This window comes from Salmo trutta, chromosome 23 (genome assembly GCF_901001165.1).
Source record: "Salmo trutta chromosome 23, fSalTru1.1, whole genome shotgun sequence".
In the NCBI taxonomy this organism is placed as follows: domain Eukaryota; kingdom Metazoa; phylum Chordata; class Actinopteri; order Salmoniformes; family Salmonidae; genus Salmo; species Salmo trutta.
Window position 1 is genome coordinate 35,955,845 of NC_042979.1, and position 21,456 is coordinate 35,977,300.

A 21,456-nucleotide genomic window follows, 5' to 3' on the forward strand; every position below is an offset into this window, starting at 1 on the left:
GAGAATGTGTAATACAAATGTCTAATACTGTACGTAAGGTCAGGCAGGGCATTGGACAGTCATTAACTTGTATGTACAGAAAAAGTGCACTGATATTCCTATCTTGTCCTCATACTTAAAATGGTCAGTATCGAGGTACTGTGGGGGTAAAAAAAGATGCCAAGCAGGGGGATACCACCCCAGAAATCCTAATAATATACTGTAGCATATACCTCGGTGACAAACTGACATGTGACAATGCTGGCTGAATTTAGGTTACGCTTGGAGAACAGGAAATACACTACCGTTCAAAAGTTTGGGGTCACTTAGTAATGTCCTTGTTTTTGAAAGACAAGCACTTTTTTTTGTTTCCATTAAAATAACATCAAATTGATCAGAAATACAGTGTAGACGTTAATGTTGTAAATAACTATTGTAGCTGGAAACGGCTGGTTTTTAATGGAATATCTACATAGGCGTACAGAGGCCCATTATCAGCAACCATCACTCCTGTGTTCCAATGGCAACCCTTTTGCAATTATGTTTGCACAGCTGAAAACTGTTCTGATTAAAGAAGCAATTAAACTGGCCTTCTTTAGACTAGTTGAATATCTGGAGCATCAAATCAAATGTATTTATATAGCCCTTCGTACATCAGCTGAAATCTCAAAGTGCTGTACAGAAACCCAGCCTAAAACCCCAAACAGCAAGCAATGCATGTGAAAGAAGCACAGTGGGTTCGAATACAGGCTCAACAGGGAAGAGGCGACTCCGTGATGCTAGCCTTCTAGGCAGAGTTCCTCTGTCCGTGTCTGTTCTTTTGCCCATCTTAATCTTTTCTTTTTATTGGCCAGTCTGAAATATGGCTTTTTCTTTGCCACTCTGCCTAGAAGGCCAGCATTCCGGCGTTGCCTCTTCACTGTTGACTTTGAGACTGGTGTTTTGCGGGTACTATTTAATGAAGCTGCCAGTTGAGGACTTGTCTCTTTCTCAAACTTGACACACTAATGTACTTGTCCTCTTGCTCAGTTGTGCACCGGGGCCTCCCACTCCTCTTTCTATTCTGGTTAGTGTCAGTTTGCGCTGTTCTGTGAAGGGAGTAGTACACAGCGTTCTCTGAGATCTTCAGTTTCTTGGCAATTTCTCGCATGAAATAGCCTTTGTTTCTCAGAACAAGAATAGGCTGACGAGTTTCAGAAGAAAGTTCTTTGTTTCTGGCCATTTTGAGCCTGTAATCGAACCCACAAATACTGATGCTCCAGATACTCAACTAGTCTAAAGAAGGCCAGTTTTATTGCTTCTTTAATCAGGACAAGTTTTCAACTGTGCTAACATAATTGCTAAAGGGTTTTCTAATGATCAATTAGCCTTTTAAAATTATAAACTTGGATTGCCATTGAAACACAGGAGTGATGGTTGCTGATAAAGAGGTCTCCCTGTGGCTCAGTTGGTAGAGCATGGTGTTTGCAACGCCAGAGTTGTGGGTTCGATTCCCACGGGGGGCCTGTGCAGAAAAAAAAAATGTATGAAATGAATTGAAATGTATGCATTCACTACTGTAAGTCGCTCTGGATAAGAGCATCTGCTAAATGACTAAAATGTAAAATGTAAATAATGGGCCTCTGTACGCCTATGTAGATATTCCATTAAAAATCATGTTTTACAGCTACAATAGTCATTTACAACATTAACAATGTCTACACTGTATTTCTTATCAATGTTAATGGACAACATTTTTTGCTTTTCTTTCAAAAATAAGGAAATTTCTAAGTGACCCCAAACTTTTGAATGGTGGTGTGGGATATCATGAACTGCTTTGTCAGTTCTGATGATTGTTGTGGAGTTGGGTGTGTCTGCATGAGTGTGAGTGTATGATATTCTTATTGTCTGTAATCACGCTTTGTCTGTAAGAACCAGTGATACCGTATGTACCACACCTAACGGTATGTACCTAACGGTATGTACCTAACGGAGCAGGATGAGATGTGGTCTATCCAGACTTTTTTTAAAGTACATTTCTGCTGTTTTTGAGAAAAGCATTGTTTCTGAATAGCGTGCTTCCCACTGCTAATATTCCCACATGCCCTCTGCTCTCAACAAAAGACAGGAGCGATACTACCTTACATGTTTGAATTCACAGCTACCTTGTACTGAGCTCTGTCACACATTTTGTTGAAATGGGGATTGTCAAATTCAATAATCTATGTACATTCAAATGTGGTGGTATAGTATGCGGTTATTGTGATCTTGATATAAGAGTTCAGTATATTGTAGCTGTGTGTTCAGAATCGGCTTTGGGGCTATCGTGTTAGCCTGGAATCCAAACTGTGAAATCCATATACAAAAGTATGTGGACACACCTTCAAATTAGTGGATTTGGCTATTTTAACCACACTTGTTGCTAACCGGTGTATAAAATCGAGCACACAGCCATGCAATCTCCATAGACAAAAATTGGCAGTAGAATGGCCAAGAGCTCCGGAAGAGCTCCGTGACTTTCAATGTGGCACTGTCCTAGGATGCCACCTTTTCAACAAGTCAGTTCGTCAGATTTCTGCCCTGCTCGAGCTGCCCTGGTCTACTGCAAGTGCTGTTATTGTGGAGTGGAAATGTCTAGGCGCAACAACTGCTCAGCCGAGAAGTAGTAGGCCACACAAGCTCACAGAATGGGTCCGGCGAGTGCTAAAGTGTGTAAAAAAAAAATAAAAAAATTGTCTGTCCTCGGTTGGAATGAGATGTTCGAGCATGTAGTGTATATTGGTGAAGTGAAACGGAGCATATCACTTTGGATTCTAGGCTTCCAATTGGCTCATTCATCCCCCCTCTTCTTCCCCAGATCATTGCTCTAAATGAGGATGTGGTCTCAGTCAACTTACCTGGTAAAAGAAGGGTTAAATAAAAATCCTTTCTGTTATATCAAACTTGAAGCCTAACTTAAAAATACCTATTACTGTTTATGGAGCTTTTCTAGTAACCAGTAGGGTTTAAGCTTTCTTTTTTTTGGCACATGAAAGATCCTTCCTTTGCACTTTATTGGAAAAAATACATTTAACACGCTCTTAACACTTTTTATTTTTATAATCAATAGTTGGATAGCGCGGTTGAGGCGCAGGTCATTGGTAGGCCTAGTTTTAAAATGTTATTGCGCAATGAAAAGTACTTGTGTTATTGGATATATTTAACATGCATAAATGATAACAAGGTTGAGGCTTTTTCCCGAGAAATGGCATTATTGAATACCCATTGTAAGATTGGCAGACATTGTGCCAGACAATGTATTAGATTGAATTCTTGGTTTTTGTACATGTGATTTGTTGGTTTAATTTGTGCAAATTGTCTCTCAGACCTACATTTGAATCAGATATTTCTATTGCGTTACTCGAATCAATTGAATGACAAATGAAAACTGTCCTGCCTATTTTGGGATCTCCTAGGCTCCAATTACTATGAAATGTATATGAATCGATCAATACGTATCACATCCCAATGCGAGATTAATGTAATAGTTATGCGTTACTGGTCAGATACCCAAATGGTGGCCTTTGGGTTGTGAGATTAGTTTATTTTTCCTTCTAGGTTGAACCAACAATAGATCTATATGTACTATCAGAGAATCACACTATCCTCAGCAGCCTTTGCATGTGGACTCTTGTTATAACTGTACTGCTGTTTGCGTCTTGTTAATGTGTCCCATCAGTCAGCATAGTGTTGGATTGCATTAGATGCCCTGTGACTTCCTTTTAATTATCAATTCATAATATTAATTACCAGTACTTGTGGTATCAAAATTAGGAAAATGTCAACGCAGATTTAGAGAACGATGAACTGCTTAATACTGTTTACTCTGTACTGTATGGATTATACTTAAACTTCAATTCAGCTGTAGGAACTCTTATGTAGGCTGATGAGACAGGCCAGTTAACTCTTTGCTTATTCAATCTCTTAAAAGTCTGCATTATGAGACATTAGTAGGTTTATGATTTCAAAATGGCCAAAGAGGAGAAAACTGAGTAAGACGTTTAAGTATGAAATTACTTGTTGTACACTACAAGTGTCCTATTCATGCCTTTTGTGTCTTTTTATTGTTGTGAAATTACAATGCCAGCACAAACTGAACGTTTTAGAATCTGCATATTTTTTTTTGTTTTTTCTTATTAAAATATCTATCAATTAGGCTTTTCCCTATCAAATGAAAATTGTGACTGTCTTTGGTTTTTGGCATTGCATCACCTAAGAGATCCCTCAAGACATTAGTCAAGCTTTCAAGTCAATGGTCAAGTGTGAATGGCAATTCTACTTCCACATTTCTTTGCGATAGCCTTTTGTACTGTACATTAAAGTATGGGGTCAGACATTAAGTATATTTAAGGATATCAAATCAAAGTTTGTCACGTGCGCCGAATGCAACAGGTGTAGACCTTAGTGAAATGCTTACTTACAGACTCTAACCAACAGTGCAAAAAAGGTACTAGATGAACAATAGGTAAGTAAAGAAATAAAAACAGAAAAATAACAGTAGCGAGGCTATATAGAGGCACTGGTTAGTCGGGCTGATTGAGGTAGTATGTAGATATGGGTAAAGTGACTATATCATAAACGGAGAGTAGCAGCAGCGTAAAAGAGGTATAGGGGGGGGGGGCACACAATGCAAATAGTCCGGGTAGCCATTTGATTACCTGTTCAGGAGTCTTATGGCTTGGGGGTAAAAACTGTTGAGAAGCCTTTTTGTCCTAGACTTGGCACTCCAGTACCACTTGCCATGCGGTAGTAGAGAGAGCAGTCTATGGCAGGGGTCTTTGACAATTTTTAGGGCCTTCCTCTGACACGGCCTGGTGTAGAGGTCCTAGATGGCAGGCAGTTTAGCCCTAGTGATGTACTGGGCCGTACACACTACCCACTGTAGTGCCTTGCGGTCGGAGGCCGAGCAATTGCCGTACCAGGCAGTGATGCAACCAGTCAGGATGCTCTCGATGTTGCAGCTGTAGAACCTTTTGAGGATCTGAGGACCCATGCCAAATCTTTTTAGTTTCCTGAGGAGGAATAGGCTTCGTCATGCCCTCTTCACGACTGTCTTGGTGTGTTTGGACCATTCTAGCTTGTTGGTGATGTGGACAGTAGATAAATATACTGAACAAAAATATAAATGCAACGTGTAAAGTACTGGTTCCATGTTTCATGAGCTGAAATAAAATCACAGACATTTTACATGTGCACAACAGGTGTCTCTCTCAAATGTTGTGCACAAATTTGTTTACATGCTTGTTGGCAAGTATTTGTCCTTTGCCAAGATAATCCATCCACCTGACAAGCCACCTGACAAACAGCATGATCATAACACAGGTGCACATTGGGTTGGGGACAATAAAAGGCCACTCTAAAATGTGCAGATGTCAAGTTGAGGGAGCCTGCAATTGGCATGCTGATTGCATGTTAATTTCTCTACCATAAACTGCCTCCAATGTCGTTTTAGATAATTTGGCAGTATGTCCAACCGGCCTCAACCGCAGACCAAGTCTAAAGCACGCCAGCCCAGGACCTCCACATCTGGCTTCTTCACCTGCTGGATCATCTGAGACCAGCCACCTGGACAGCTGATGAAACCTAGGAGTATTTATGTCTGTAATAAAATTATTTTCTGGGGAAAAACTCATTCTGATTAGCCATACATTTTTTTCATGGGGATCTACTCTTGTGAATGGATGATTTTCATGGAAGGGACCGTGTTTCCTATTGGTTGGACGGATTTACGTATTACATTCTGATTCGTCACCGGTGTCCGGGAAAAATGGCGTCGGAAGAACAGTGTTCGGTACCACTTCGTTGGCGGTCGATATCGCTAACCCACATAGAGTTCCCTGCTGGTAAGTGTATTTAAGCGTTATTATTCGCTTACATTCGTCTGATAGATGCTTGACGCTTTGGTAATCTACAAGAGATCTTGGGATGATTTGCAACTGACTGGGCACGACCAACGGGAACTGCCAAATAGTGAGACCTGGAAAACGCGTATACACAGCTCCGAACATGAACTGCCAAATTGTGGCAGTTCCGCATGCGCAGTTGACCACAATGCCAAGCTAACTAGCTCGAGCTTTCATTGCTACATTGAAGTGTTGCTTTTAAAAATGGTCATATACAACCCATGCCCATAAAGAAATGTATTCGTTAGAATATATCTTTGTTTGCTACTTGACTACTGGCCCAGTATAGCCAACTCGTTTTGATTGTGAGACCGTGAGGTAGCTAGCTAGTTACCTGAAATACACTGAGTGTAGTTGGCCAGCTGACGTTATGCCTTCCAAGCCTCAAACATTGACAAAACATTTGTGGATCGTGTTACATTTATCACGCAAATTGATAATGTGTAATACAATGTACGAACATCTTAACGTTAGCTGGTTTAGATAACTTGCCAACTACCCAGTTAATGGAACGTGGGTATCTCATCATACAATTTAGCTAACTACCTTTATGGTGTTTGAATATTAACTAATCAGTTATCACATTGATACTAACTTCTGCTTGATGCTAACTACAGATTGTAACACCTGAGACTGAGTTTACCATGTATTTTTGGTATCCATTACTGGGGAGTTACAGGTTTGGTACTGTTTAGTGTAGCACAGAATTTTCCACCAACCGTAAAAATGTGCTACGCAGAAATCGCTTCACCATTTCCTGGTTGCAAAAATGTTAGTTTGCCTAATTTCCGTTTGACAAAACCAGCAAATACATTGAATCATTGTTCCATCTAAACCGCTGAGAAATATATTTACCATTTCCGAAAATATTTTATTTTCAGCTCTTTGAAGTTGGTGTATAAAACAGGAAGCATAGAAATGGCTCACATAGAACATATCTACAGCATCTTAGACTTGCTTTCAACGAGAATGACATAAAACATTTCTATGTGAATTTGGTCAGGTTGCCCAAAAATCTACATATTGCAGCTTTAAAGGCATCCCACATGATTCCCAGTCGAAACAGTTTGTGCATATAATGATGTTTTGGTCTTCGGCAAGGGTTTTTTCAGTTGTTAATGCACACAAACATTTCTCGATGCAAGCCGAAGTCTACACCCCTTCGTTGGTGATTGGTCAACAGTACAGATTTTTCAATTAAGTGTATGTTGTCATTCAACGAGAGACCAATTGTTTTCATGTACAGTTGTTTTACTTGAGAAATACTGCACCAAACATCTTAGTTAAATGTAGATTTGCGCGACTAAGATCTCCTTGGCTAAAATGTAAAAATTAATGATAACTCAAGTCTATCTCAGATTAATTCAGACTTTTGAGAAAGTGTATACCTGCTTTGGCGTTTGAAAATGGACTAACAGTACTATTGCCACTTCTCGTTTTTCAAGCAAATGTTTTGAAGTATGCGAGCAAGGGCTGACCCCATTTAGTCGACTCGCCGATTGTTTGGTCGAAAGGCTATTGGTTAGTTGAGTAGTCGCATTTCATTTTTTTCCATGATGCACAAAACACCTACCTGTCTGATTCGCGCGTGTCTCAGTAGACTAATCCATTGCGAATTGCACAGTCAATCACTCGAAGACACGTGATACTGATTGTATATGGTTATATTATGTAAAGATAATGGTGCAACACTAATAAATCAAATATTATTTTATAACAAATGCGTTTTCTCCCGCGTTGGATATGGTCGCTGTCCACTGTACTGAAACAATCTAGGGTGCGCAGTAGAATTGGCGACTTTCACTATTTTGCTATGTGCATAATAGCAAAATTAACCTGCATATTGAGAACAGCAGAGACAATGAAACAGCCATTGCCTTAAACCCTATTCGGAAGGGATTAATTTTACTGGGGGTGGTCGGGTGATGAATGTAATTATGTGCACAGGCACAAAACACATCTGTAATTTGAGTCCCGTCCGAATCTGCCATGTCAGTAATTTGTGCAGAGTAACAATTCCAGCCAGAATAACCTACTGCTTTTTGGCGAACTCCAAGGTCCTCTGATAACTCTAGTCCCGTGCGAATCGACATCCATGTGTTTTGAGAGAAATGTCTGAGTTTGACAGGTGTTAATCAGGGTTTGAGCAAGAAAACAATAACTGATTCGATACATTTAATGAAGTGCTGCGCATAGCCAATATGAAGGGCCTACATGTATCAACTTTCACAGTGAATTATTTTGTTAAAATGTTTTGTTCGTATGAATTGAATATTGAGAAATGCATAAGTAAAAAATATTGTGCCTGTTTAATATAAGCCTTGCTGTTAATAGATTGCCAAGCAGCGTACAAATGGCCTAAACGTTTAGAAATTATACATTCACTTTCGCATATAGCCTTAAAACACATCAAGTGCACTGTTTAGCTCACATCTGAAGGCTGGGGGGCGTTTAGGATGTCTACTACGGATCGCTAAAAGATCCTAATGATTATGATCATACTTGCTCAATTCAAATATTATGGTGACACTATACCAAAGATGGTTTAGAAATGTGGGAACCAAGCTCCAGTTATCAGTGTAGCCCTGTTATCGCCTGGACTTATTCACGCCTATGGGAAAAAAAACTCCAGGCATCGGTCATAATGGTCAATTTATTTGAAATAATAATAATAATAACAACTACAGGGGGCAGTTTGGAAATAACTAATCCAGTCCGAATCATCCTCTGGAATAAGACATTCTGGGGTAATAATTACATAACCAACGTTCTCTAGTAATACTAGTCCCGTGCAAATAGGGCTTACCCTAATTGTCTAAGAAAATTGAGAAAGCAAACCCCAACTTAATTAGGTCTATAATCAATAGCCTAACTGTTAAATGTACGTGGCTTCATAATTCATCCATATACACTACCTTCAAAAGTTTGGGGCCACTTAGAAATGTAATTGTTTTTGAAAGAAAAGCTAATTGTTTTTGTCTATTTTAAAATAACATTGAATTGATCAGAAATACAGTGTAGACATTGTTAATGTTGTAAATAACTATTGTAGCTGGAAACGGCTTTATTTTGTATTTTTTCCTGTGTTCCAATAGCACGTTGTGTTAGCTAATCCAAGTTGATCATTTTAAAAGGCTAATTGATCATTAGAAAACCCTTTTGCAATTATGTTAGCACAGCTGAAAACTTGTCCTGATTTAAAGAACAATAAAACTGTCTTTCTTTAGACTAATTGAGTATCTGGAGCATCAGCATTTGTGGGTTCAATTACAGGCTCAAAATGGCCAGAAACAATTAACTTTCTTCTGAAACTCATCAGTCTATTCTTGTTCTGAGAAATGAAGGCTATTCCATGCGAGAAATTGCCAAGAAACTGAAGATCTCGTACAACGCTGTGTACTACTCCCTTCACAGAACAGCGCAAACTGGCTCTAACAAAGAATAGAAAGAGACAAATACATTGTCTTGTTTGAGAAACAGACGCCTCACAAGACCTCAACTGGCAGCTTCATTAAATAGTACCCGCTACGCTTGCTCCTATGTGCCAAGTTTGTAGCATCATATCCAAGAAGAGTCAAGGCTGTAATTGCTGCTAATGGTGCTTCAACAAAGTACTGAGTAAAGGGTCTGAATACTTCTGTAAATGTGATATTTAAGTGTTATTTTTTAAAATTAGCAAAAATGTCTGGGGTATTGTGTGTAGATTAAGGCTGTAACGTAACAAAATTCAGAAAAAGTAAAAAAATCTGAATACTTTCCAGAAGGCACTGCCCTGATGTAAGGATGTATGTAAGGGAAGACCCCCATGAAATGGACAAAAATGAATGGGAACATATTGGCACCGTACGAATCATACACACGATGTACAATACCACCCAATTTGGTCCACATTCATCCAAATCATATTGCAAATGCCATATGGCAAGTGCCAAGTGTCACACCCCAAAAATCCTATAGATGGCGAGTGCGCTCCACCGTAACCTTTTCATATTGCAAATGTAACACAAGTCAAGTCCCAAGTGTCAAATTCTGAAGAAGTGAATTTTTTTCAGAAAACTTATCACCCCCTTAAAAAAGAGCTTTCTGGACCGTTTTTTGAAATTCTTAAAAAAAAAATGGTCAATTACACATGTATAAGAACTGTATGAACATACTTTTGACGTATTTTATTGACATCATTTTTTTGTTTGTTTTTACTTGTACATAAGGCACATGTTTTGTCCATTTGCAATATGATTTCATAGGAAGTCGAAGTCAGAAGTGACTTTTTTTCTTTTTTTGCCAAATGCCATTAGAAATGTCTAAATTTGTCAATTATACATGTATGAACGTATTGAATGTGCCAAATCACAGCAAATATCCAATAGATGGCGAGCGCGCTCCACCGTGAATGTTCTTATTGCAAGTGTAACACAAGTCAAGACCCAAGAGTCAAATTTTGAAAATGTTTTTTTTTTTTAAACTTATCACCCCCTTAAAGTGCTTTCTGGACCATTTTTCGAAATTCTTTCGATTTTTTTTTTTGTTGTTGTTGTCAATTACACATGTATAAGAACTGTATGAACATACTTTTGACATATTTTATTTACATAAATTTTTTTCTTTTTTTGCTTGTACATAAGGCATATGTTTTGTCCATTTGAAATATGATTTCATAGGAAGTCAAAAGTGACATCATTTTTTCTTTTTTGCCAAATGCCATAAGAAATGTCCAAATGAAATGTCCAATTCTTTTTTGGTCAATTATACATGTATGAAAGTATTGAATGTGCCAAATCAGGATGTTTGTCCATCTGCCATGTACGATCATAGGAAGTCGGTTTCCAAACCCAATAGTTAGTGAACCATGTCCAAATGGCATTTATACTGCCCAAATGATATATAGTCCTATGTTAAGCCATGAATCAACCTAGATGGTCTATTTGTCATGTATGATGAGAGAGAAGTGGGACTCTTGTTTTTTAACGATTTTATGAAAAACGTCCAAAATGACCATTACTATCACGAATTTGACATGCTCAAAAATACTGCAGAAATGCTAAATTGACTGGCCCGATGAACTCGGGATGGCCGGGCAGTGACTGTGGTTCCTCTCCATTGCTCGTTGTGGTGTTTTCATCATGTCCATTTGGTGATGTTTTTTCACTATTGAAGCATATTGCAAATGTACAATATGTTGCAATTTGTTGCAATATTTTTCAATGGGCATTTACCATCACAAATTTGACATGCTCAAAAATACTGCAGAAATGCAAAATTGACTGGCCCGATGAACTCGAGATGACCGGGCAGTGCTAGTGGTTCCTCTCCATTGCTTGATGGTGACATGAGAGAAGTGGGACTCCATCAGTCAATTAGAAGCCAACAAGAAGCCAACTATCACATATATCAGAGCAGGCCCATAATTCACAGCACCTTCAGATTAAACCATAATAAAAATGTTAAACATGTAGTTACGTTCTAGCTGCGGGTCCAGCTCTGACTTTGTGTAGGCCTAGCTGAGGCGACCCCGAATCCCAAGTTTCGGCTCGATTGGTCATTTGGAGCCCGAGCAGCGACCTTAATTGGTGCTGAAAATCCACTTTTTCAGGGCGTTGCTACGGGGTCCTTGAATGAGCTATCGGACAGAAACGTTGGGGTCTGTCTCTACGGGCCGAGGCGGTTTCAATTCACCTAGCCTTGTGACTCTGGGACATTTCTAAATGTCGTCATTTTCGTGATGGTCAAAATGAATTAAACATATTGCAAATATACGAGGATGTTTCTCGGTCTGAGAACCTTCTAGAGCCACATAACTCACCGTGCACTATCGACTTGAGCTCTAGAACATGTTTCTAAAGTTTCAGAGCTCTAGGTCTGACGGTTCTTTGATAGTTCGAACAAAGGTAACTATTGCGGGCTCTGTGTGTCTCTAAGCCCCACACTGTGTCACTCCGTCCTAGCTGTGTGTGTGTGTGAGTTTTTCTTGGAAATCTGATGGGATAAATGACTGATTTACAGTTCCTGAGGGTTGCCTAGTCACACATATGAAGTTGTAGAAAGATCTGATCTTTTTAACTCTTCAAAACAGCCCCTATGACACCATTTTAAGGCACTTCCGGTTGCCACAGGAAGCTTAGAATCGACACATGTTGTCATTGGGGTAGGTTTTTACAGAATCCTGAGTTTTCAGTCTTTACGTTAAGAATTGACTGATTTATACAGGGTTGAATTGAGTGATTTTCACAATCTGTAGGTTGGTTATATCAAAACACCTTTAGGGTGATTTTAACAACTTCCTGTTGCTCCAGGAAGCTTAGAATCGACACAGGTAGACCTCACAGTAGCCTGATGGATTGTCATCGAAGACAAGTTCATAAGGCATTCATAACCCACATAGGCTTCACGTTGAATTAAGGGGAATAGGCAATGTATTCTTATGGGGAGAGAAGTCATTGCAAACTGTTTGATGTAAACACCTTCTTTTCACTGTTAAGGATTAATGCCACATGGTCAAGGTTAGGCTTGCAGAGATCGGGAGGACCTCAGGAACGTTCCTGAGGTCAAATTGTGCTTCTAACCCTAACGGTTCTCTCGCTGTCACCCAAAAGCACTTGAAATTTAGGGCCAGGCTTCATTTTGGGCCTACTTTTATTCAAGGTTGCTGCGCTCAGACCGAGCGAGCTACGGTCAAGCGGGGCATCTCGTTGAACTCGGCACAGCCTAGAGATAATGGTAATGCCATTGCAGGCTCTGTGTGTCTTTAAGCACCGCACTGTGTCACTCCATCCTTGCTGTGTGTGTGTGAGAGAGAGCTTTTCTTTGACATCTGATGGGATAAATGACTGATTTACAGTTCATGAGGGTTGCCTAGTCACACATATGAAGTTGTAAAAAGATCTGATCTTTTTAACCCTTCGAAACAGCCCCTATAACACCATTTTAAGGCACTTCTGGTTGACACAGGAAGCTAAAAGTGAACACATCCTCCTTGGGTTAGGCTCTTTTAGAATATTGAGTTTTAAGTCTTTACGTTAACCTCTCTGGGCTAGGTGGGACACCTACTCAACAGCCAGTGGAATCCCGTGGCGCGTTATTCAAATACCTTAGAAATGCTATTACTTCAATTTCTCAAACATATGACTATTTTACACCATTTTAAAGACAAGACTCTCGTTAATCTAACCACACTGTCTGATTTCAAAAAGGCTTTACAACGAAAGCAAAACATTAGATTATGTCAGCAGAGTACCCAGCCAGAAATAATCAGACACCCATTTTTCAAGCTAGCATATAATGTCACATAAACCCAAACCACAGCTAAATGCAGCACTAACCTTTGATGATCTTCATCAGATGACAATCTTAGGACATTATGTTATACAACACATGCATGTTTTGTTCAATCAAGTTCATATTTATATCAAAAACCAGCTTTTTACATTAGCAAGTGACTAGCATGTGACTAGCATTCCCACCGAACACTTCCGGTGAATTTACTAAATTACTCACGATAAACGTTCACAAAAAGATAACAATTATTTTAAGAATTATAGATACAGAACTCCTATATGCACTCGCTATGTCCGATTTTAAAATAGCTTTTCGGTGAAAGCACATTTTGCAATATTCTAAGTAGATAGCCCGGCATCACAGGGCTAGCTATTTAGACACCCAGCAAGTTTAGCACTCACCAAAGTCAGATTTACTATAAGAAAAATGTTATTACCTTTGCTGTTCTTCGTCAGAATGCACTCCCAGGACTTCTACTTCAATAACAAATGTTGGTTTGGTCCCAAATAATCCATAGTTATATCCAAATAGCGGCGTTTTGTTCGTGCGTTCAAGACACTATCCGAAAGGGTAAATAAGGGTTACGCGCCCGACGCGTTTCGTGACAAAAAAAATCTAAATATTCCATTACCGTACTTCGAAGCATGTCAACCGCTGTTTAAAATCAATTTTTATGCAATTTTTCTCGTAAAAAAGCGATAATATTCCGACCGGGAAAGCGTGTTTACGTTCAAAGAGAGAGAAAGTAAAAACATGGGATCCCCTCGTGCACGAGCCTCTGATCGACCACCATCCAAACGCGCTAAAGTTTTTCAGCCAGCGGCTGGAATTACATCATTCAGCTTTTTCCCGGGTTCTGAGAGCCTATGGGAGCCGTAGGAAGTGTCACGTTACAGCAAACATCCTAAATGTTCAATAAACAGAGCCAAGAAGCCCAAGGAATGGTCAGAGGGTACTTCCTGTTTGGAATCTTCTCAGGTTTTTGCCTGCCATATGAGTTCTGTTGTACTCACAGACACCATTCAAACAGTTTTAGAGACTTTAGGGTGTTTTCTATCCAAAGCCAATAATTATATGCATATTCTAGTTTCTGGGCAGTAGTAATAACCAGATTAAATCGGGTACGTTTTTTTTATCTGGCCGTGTAAATACTGCCCCCTAACTCTAACAGGTTAAGAACTGACTTATTTACAGAGGGTTGAATGAGTTTGTTATTTCAGAAAATCACAGAAATCTCGCAGAGCTCGGAAGCCTGCCTTAACAGATTCATCTGAACACGCTGCAACTGGATCTGTAACTTTTTGGGGGGGAAAAACTCATTTTTTTGAACATTACCAATTGTACATTGTACGATTTCTCTTAAATGACGATAGATAAATGTCTGGTTCTTTTTTTTCCTGACACCGTGGGCTCGTACTTTGACGTGAAGCGGTCAAATTAGCGCTCTATTTTCATTTTTGACCTTTAATCCCATAAAAGTGGCCTTAACTCAAAAAGCGTTGAGGCCTCGACTCCATCTTGTTCGGGGCCAACTGCCCATTATGCCAAACCTATGCTCGCCAAGTTTCGTCTTCAAAGTCTTTTCCGTTTAGGAGAAAAGGCCACGTCGTGAATCGTGATGTTTTGTACATTTGCAATATAATCCATTCGCCTTCTGCTGGTATTTTCCGGGACGTGAAAAATTGCCAAAATGTGAACATTTTATTAAACGGAAACCGAACATCCGAGAGACTTCGTTCGATGACTTCCCGGAAGATCCGGTGCACGGCCTGGTTCCGTCCGCGAATTTTACAATCGTTCGCGGACGTCTAGTAAGGGACCGTACATTTGCAATATGGACTTTCTCATCAACCATACAGCAAATGCCGAAATGTGCGCTTCATGTATGTAAGTTCCCCTGAATGTTCACATTTTCCTGCAAGGGGATTGTGTTTAAGAATTTCTTGTTGGTTGTTCTCAAAGGTGATCTAACTGGACAAGTGTTGGCCTACACCAGCCTGCTGCCCATAGCGATCCTTGTAGGCTTTGTCACCCTCATAGTGTTCAAGCGTGAACTGCACACGGTAAGTAATGTAACCCAGATCCTTGCCCCATACGGGGTTACCCAACTCCCTGCTGGATCACTAAATGAGGACAGGAAATGTGTCACAATGACACATGACACACGCTAAGCCATACAGTGGCTTGCAAAAGTATTCATCCCCCTTGGCATTTTTCCTATTTTGTTGCCTTACAACCTGGAATTAAAATAGATTTTTGGGGGGTTTGTATCATTTGATTTACACAACATGCCTACCGCTTTGAAGATGCAAAATATGTTTTATTGTGAAACAAACAAGAAAGACAACAAAAAAAACTGAACTTGAGCGTGCATAACTAATCAACCCCCTCAAAGTCAATACTTTGTAGAGCCACCTTTTGCAGCAATTACAGCTGCAAGTCTCTTGGGGTATGTTTCTCTAAGCTTGGATTTTTGTCCATTCTTCAAGGTAATACTGCTCCAGCCCCTTCAAATTGGATGGGTTCTGCTGGTGTACAGCAATCTTGTAAGTCAAACCACAGATTCTCAATTGGATTGAGGTCTGGGCTTTGACTAGGCCATTCCAAGACATTTAAATGTTTCCCCTTAAACCACTCGAGTGTTGCTTTAGCAGTATGCTTAGGGTCATTGTCCTGCTGGAAGGTGAACCTCCGTCCCAGTCTCAAATCTCTGGAAGACTGAAACAGGTTTCCTTCAATAATTTCCCTGTATTTAGCGCCATCCATCATTTGTTCAATTCTGACCAGTTTCCCAGTCCCTGCCGATGGAAAAACATCCCCACAGCATGATGCTGCCACCATGGTGTTCTCGGGGTGATGAGAGGTGTTGGGTTTGCGCCAGACATAGCGTTTTCCTTGATGGCCAAAAAGCTACATTTTAGTCATCTGACCAGAGTACATTCTTCCATATGTTTGGGGAGTCCCCCACATGCCTTTTGGCCAACACCAAATGTGTTTTCTTATTTTTTTTTCTGGCCACTCTTCCGTAAAGCCCAGCCCTGTGGGTTGTACGGCTTAAAGTGGTCCTATGGAGAAGATCCTCCGATCTCCGCTGTGGCGCTTTGCAGATCCTTCTGGGTTACCTTTGGTCTCTTTGTTGCCTCTCTGATTAATGCCCTCCTTGCCTGGTCTTTGAGTTTTGGTGAGCGGCCCTATCTTGGCAGGTTTGTTGTGGTGCCATATTCTTTCCATTTTTTAATAATGGATTTCATGGTGCTCTGTGGGATGTTCAAAGTTTCTGATATTTTTTATAACCCAACCTTGATTTGTACTTTCTCCACAACTTTGTCCCTGACCTGTTTGGAGAGTTCCTTGGTCTTCGAAGTGCCGCTTGCTAGGTGGTGTCCCTTGCTTAGTGGTGTTGCAGACTCTGGGGCCTTTCAGAACAGTTGTGTGTGTGTATATATACTGAGATCATCTGACAGATCATGTGACACTTAGATTGCACACAGGTGGACTTTAACTAATTTTGTGACTTCTGAAGGTAATTGGTTGCACCAGATCTTATTTAGAGGCTTAATAACAAAGGGGTGAATACATATGCATGTACCATTTATTTTTTTATTTTTTACAATTTCTTTTTCTCATTTCACTTCACCAATTTGGGCTATTTTGTGTATGTCAATTACATGAAATCCAAGTAAAAATCCATTTAAATTACAGGTTGTAATGCAACAAAATAGGAAAAACGGCAAGGGGCCTGAATACTTTTGCAAGGCGCTGTACATAAAGAAATGCTTGTGCAACGTCATAAAAATTAGATTATTATTGGTGTATTGCCCATCATTAGTAAAGATTAGGCTAATGTTGCAAGTTACATTTATGTAAAAAAATATCTAAAAGCTGCATTCGTACACATGGTGGACTAAGGCACATGATCACACACAATCCTTTTCCCATTCCTCATCCCTAGATCTCCTCCTTCGGTGGGCTCGTACTGAACGAAGGTGTGAATTGGCTGCTGAAGCATATTCTACGGGAGCCCCGCCCATGTGAAGGTGGGGAAAGCGACAATTCACTTACTGTAGTGACCCAGCACATTCGGAAAGTATTCAGACCCCTTGACTTTTTCCACATTTGTTACTTTACAGCCTTATTCAAACATTTTAGAATAAGGCTGTAACGTTACAAAATGTGGGAAAAGTCGAGGGGTCTGAACTTTCCGAATGCACTGTACACATACAAATAATGCCAATACAGTGTCTGTCTGTACATCAAATATACAGTAGGTGTATGGTGTTAATTCTCAGAGTAAAACACTCAACGGACACTATGAAAGCTTAAACAAGTTTATTCTTCCTAGAGGGTCAGTGCAGCTGCATTAGACAAACATTTTCACACACACACTGATATTTAACCGTTCCTCATAAGCTGAGTCTCCTCCTACCCATCTGTACAAACATCGTTCTTTACTGCTAGGCAGGACACTAGTGATACGGGCCATAAACTTTTTTCTCCCTTAAGGTGACCTGACCTGACCTCAACCCCCCCCCCCCCCCTCATCACTAATCCATGACTCTCCCCTTATCAATGCCTGCCACATGTAATCGCTTCCCTGCACTCAACACATTTCAAGCTTAGTTGCACACACTATATAGCTTCCTCCTATAACCATTAACTTCTGGTGTAGACCCTCTAAACCTCAGCACTCTCTCAGTAATATGAATACCGTAATTTCCGGACTATAAGCCGCAACTTTTTTCCCAGGCTTTGAACGTCGCGGCTTAAACAATGACGTGGCTAATATATGGATTTTTCCCGCTTTCAAATTTTTTTCTCCAAAAAAACACATTCTGTGACGTGCTCAGTTTTTTGGCGGCATGAAGCTTTCATTTGACCAATGAAATTGCCGAACGGGTTAAGGTCAAACAACTTTTTTGTTTACTGTTTAGATTAAATCGAGCGCTCTCAAACTTCCCATCATTCTGATTACGGTAGTCATTTTGTCACCCTGATTCCTGGGGGTACAACAAAGTATTTGCAGCCACTCGACATCAGTGTAAATCGTGCATTTAAGGTGGCGCTCCGTGTTCAGCGGGAGGCTTGGATGACAAGTGGGGAGAAATCCTTCACTAAAACGGGCCGCATGCGAAGAGCAACTTATGGTCAAGTCTGCCAGTGGGTCCTGACAGCGTGGAGCACTGTCAAAAAATCCACTATCATCAACGGGTTTCGAAAGGCTGGACTGCTGCGTGTTGAAGAGGGCTCAGCGGGGGATTTGCCTCCGGATGAAAGTGACGAGAGCGACAATGAAAACGATCCAATATCAGATGAAGCAATTCTGAGGCGATTCAACTCCGACACCGAAGGAGATGACTTCAGTGGTTTCAGTGCACAGGAGGAGGAAGATAGTGACCAATGACTTTCTTGGTAGGCTACTGTTTACTGCTAATTTTTTATTTTTTGTTACAAGCCGTGTTTCGTTAAAGCCTGTGTAAAGTTAATTTGTTTCAATGTACCGGTAGGCACCTGCGGCTTATAGACATGTGCGGCTTATTTATGTTCAAAATAATAATTTGTAAAAAATTCAGTGGGTGCGGCTTATATTCAGATGCGCTTAATAGTCCGGAAATTACGGTAAGTATATTTCATATTCTCAGAACCCAACAATGGTAACATAAGTTCATACTGTAGGCAACACAGAATGCAGAAATGGTACACAGCATTACTTAGTTCATGCTTCCAGGATGTAGCCAGACACAGATTTTGTATTAGTCCAAAACAAATGAGCCAATCGCTTTTGTATGGGTCACAGTGGAGAGAACGGGGAGCATTCTCAGTTGTCAGTCGATTTAACGTAGTAGGTTTTATTAGTTTCTTTCAGTCATAGACTGAATTGTACACCTATTTATAATCATCACATCAATCATATAATTATCAAATGGTAAAATCCTAAACTAGCAAAACACTTAATATGATAGTGTTAAAATATACAATATATACACAAAACAACAATACTATGGGTGGCAGCTTGTTGAAGGAATTTCTAACGTAAGCATCTCTGACATCAACCGTCACAAGTTTGACTAATTTCAGCTTTTGATGGACAAAAATGACCATGAATATTTGTGATTAATGTCATAGTGTGTGGTTAAACCCTGTTCTTCTGTGTCTTTTCCCAGGAGCTCACACAACCCTGACAACAGAGTATGGGATGCCCTCCAGTCATTCCCAGTTCATCTGGTTTTTTGTTGTTTACTTCTTTCTTTTCCTTTATTTAAGGTCAGTTACCATTCTCTCCCAGACTACATTTATTTAAACAAAATAATAATTATGCATTGTAACCATACATGACATTTGATGTCGGCTGACGCACTTTGCCTCGTGTCTAGAATGCATCAAACGAACAACGCTCGTTGTGTGGAGCTGCTGTGGAGACACATACTGTCCATCACCTTGTTGGGCGTGGCCTTATCAGTGTCATACAGCAGGTGAGGGAGGGGAGGGGGAGACCCAGTGTAAAAAAATAAAAACAAGTCTAATTTATCTAGATTTGAATGTATTTTTAGACCATGACACATTTGTCAATTTGGTCCCAACTCTTAACCATTTAGCTGTTATTAACTGTACCGTAATTATCTAAATACAGGAATTGCAGAATTTTTATTTAAAAAATGCTCAATGTACCTTTTTCACAGGGTATACCTGTTGTACCACACTTGGAGTCAGGTCTTCTATGGGGGAGTGGCCGGTAGCACCATAGGAGTAGTCTGGTTCTTCTTCACACAGGAGGTGCTTACACCGCTATTCCCCAAGATAGCAGCATGGTAAAGAACAGGGACACCTCTCAGGGGGCACACAGGCTTAGCAAGAAGTGAACCATCAGAGCCTGGCACGGATTTGGGCAGCGTGTACTGTAGCTACTGATGTGTTCATCTTGATTATCTGTTGTGTACTTTTCCCTTTCTCAGTGTGTCTCCATTTTTTATTTTGTCCCACCTCTCTCGCCATCCCTGACCGCTGACAGGCCGATATCAGAGTTCTTTCTGGTGCGGGACACGAGCCTGATCCCCAACATCCTTTGGTTTGAGTACACGGTGACCAGGTCAGAGGCGAGGTAAGGGACATATTTTAATAACCACATTAGGTGGGAATCGGTGTGACTCCAAATAGAGTTGATGTTTTTAACCATGTTTACATGTGTAGTAATGGTTTGTATGTCTGCTTATCCTCCAGAAACAGACAACGGAAGCTTGGAACAAAGCTTCAGTGATCTCAGCAGTTCCTTGGAGAAACTGAGTAAAGGAACATATATATACACACACACACACACACACACACACACACACACACACTCACTCATAAAAAAACACACTGGAGAATCAATCATCTTCTGGACTGACCTGGTTGCAATGGTAAAAAGGCCATCCATTTACAGGTGGACCAAAAGAGTGTCTGGACTCGGCCCGGATTCCACAGCCTTAGCAAGTCCGTCCACATGCCTCTCCGTCTTGTATAGCTTGCTGAAATGCTCCCCCAATGCATGCAAGACCGTGCAAGAGGTATACTATTTAATGATAAATTAATATAAACTCAGCAAAAAAAGAAACACTCACTGTCAACTGTGTTTATTTTCAGCAAACTTAACATGTGTAAATATTTGTATGAACATAAGATTCAACAACTGAGACATAAACTGAACAAGTTCCACAAACATGTGACTAACAGAAATGGAATAATGTGTCCCTGAACAAAGGGGGGTCAAAATCAAAAGTAACAGTCAGTATCTGGTGTGGCCACCAGCTGCATTAAGTACTGCAGTGCATCTCATGGACTGCACCAGATTTGGCAGTTCTTGCTGTGAGATGTTACCCCACTCTTCCACCAAGGCACCTGCAAGTTCCTGGACATTTCTGGGGGGGAGCGGTCCTAGCCCTCACCCTTCGATCCGATCCAACAGGTCCCAGACATGCTCAATGGGATTGAGATCCGGGCTCTTCACTGGCCATGGCAGAACACTGACATTCATGTCTTGCAGGAAATCACGCACAGAACGAGCAGTATGGCTGGTGGCATTGTCATGCTGGAGGGTCATGTCAGGATGAGCCCTCAGGAAGAGTACCACGAGGGAGGAGGATGTCTTCCCTGTAACGCACAGCGTTGAGATTGCCTGCAGTCCGATGATGCTGTGACACACCGCCCCAGACCATGACGGACCCTCCACCTCCAAATCAATCCCGCTCCAGAGTAAAGGCCTCGGTGTAACGCTCATTCCTGCGACGATAAACGTGAATCTGACCATCAC

General features: G+C 40.6%; 1 protein-coding gene across 3 annotated transcripts; it reads left to right on the forward strand.

Moving 5' to 3' along the window:
- The first annotated feature begins 5,741 nt into the window (after positions 1 to 5,741).
- dolpp1 (dolichyldiphosphatase 1) lies at positions 5,742 to 20,757 on the forward strand. Of its 3 annotated transcripts, XM_029710064.1 has the most exons (9): positions 5,742 to 5,840; positions 15,135 to 15,235; positions 17,125 to 17,209; positions 19,334 to 19,433; positions 19,544 to 19,642; positions 19,850 to 19,978; positions 20,179 to 20,268; positions 20,388 to 20,450; positions 20,590 to 20,757. In XM_029710064.1, the coding sequence occupies exons 1-8, from the start codon at positions 5,765 to 5,767 to the stop codon at positions 20,422 to 20,424; spliced, it is 717 nt and encodes a 238-aa protein (XP_029565924.1). In that variant the 5' UTR covers positions 5,742 to 5,764; the 3' UTR covers positions 20,425 to 20,450; positions 20,590 to 20,757. The 3 variants fall into 3 exon arrangements, with proteins under 3 accessions (XP_029565924.1, XP_029565923.1, XP_029565925.1); XM_029710063.1 differs by having other exon boundaries at positions 20,388 to 20,756; XM_029710065.1 differs by lacking the exons at positions 20,388 to 20,450; positions 20,590 to 20,757 and having other exon boundaries at positions 20,123 to 20,214.
- The last annotated feature ends 699 nt before the right edge of the window (positions 20,758 to 21,456 follow it).

What these genes read in the sequence shown, in the direction of transcription:
- dolpp1 (XM_029710064.1), top strand. Translation starts at nt 5,765, where the DNA reads ATGGCGTCGGAAGAACAGTGTTCGGTACCACTTCGTTGGCGGTCGATA. An exon ending in TTTCTTTTCCTTTATTTAAG is followed by an intron (nt 19,434 to 19,543) that starts GTCAGTTACCAT and finishes CCTCGTGTCTAG; the next exon opens with AATGCATCAAACGAACAACG. An exon ending in TTATCAGTGTCATACAGCAG is followed by an intron (nt 19,643 to 19,849) that starts GTGAGGGAGGGG and finishes CCTTTTTCACAG; the next exon opens with GGTATACCTGTTGTACCACA.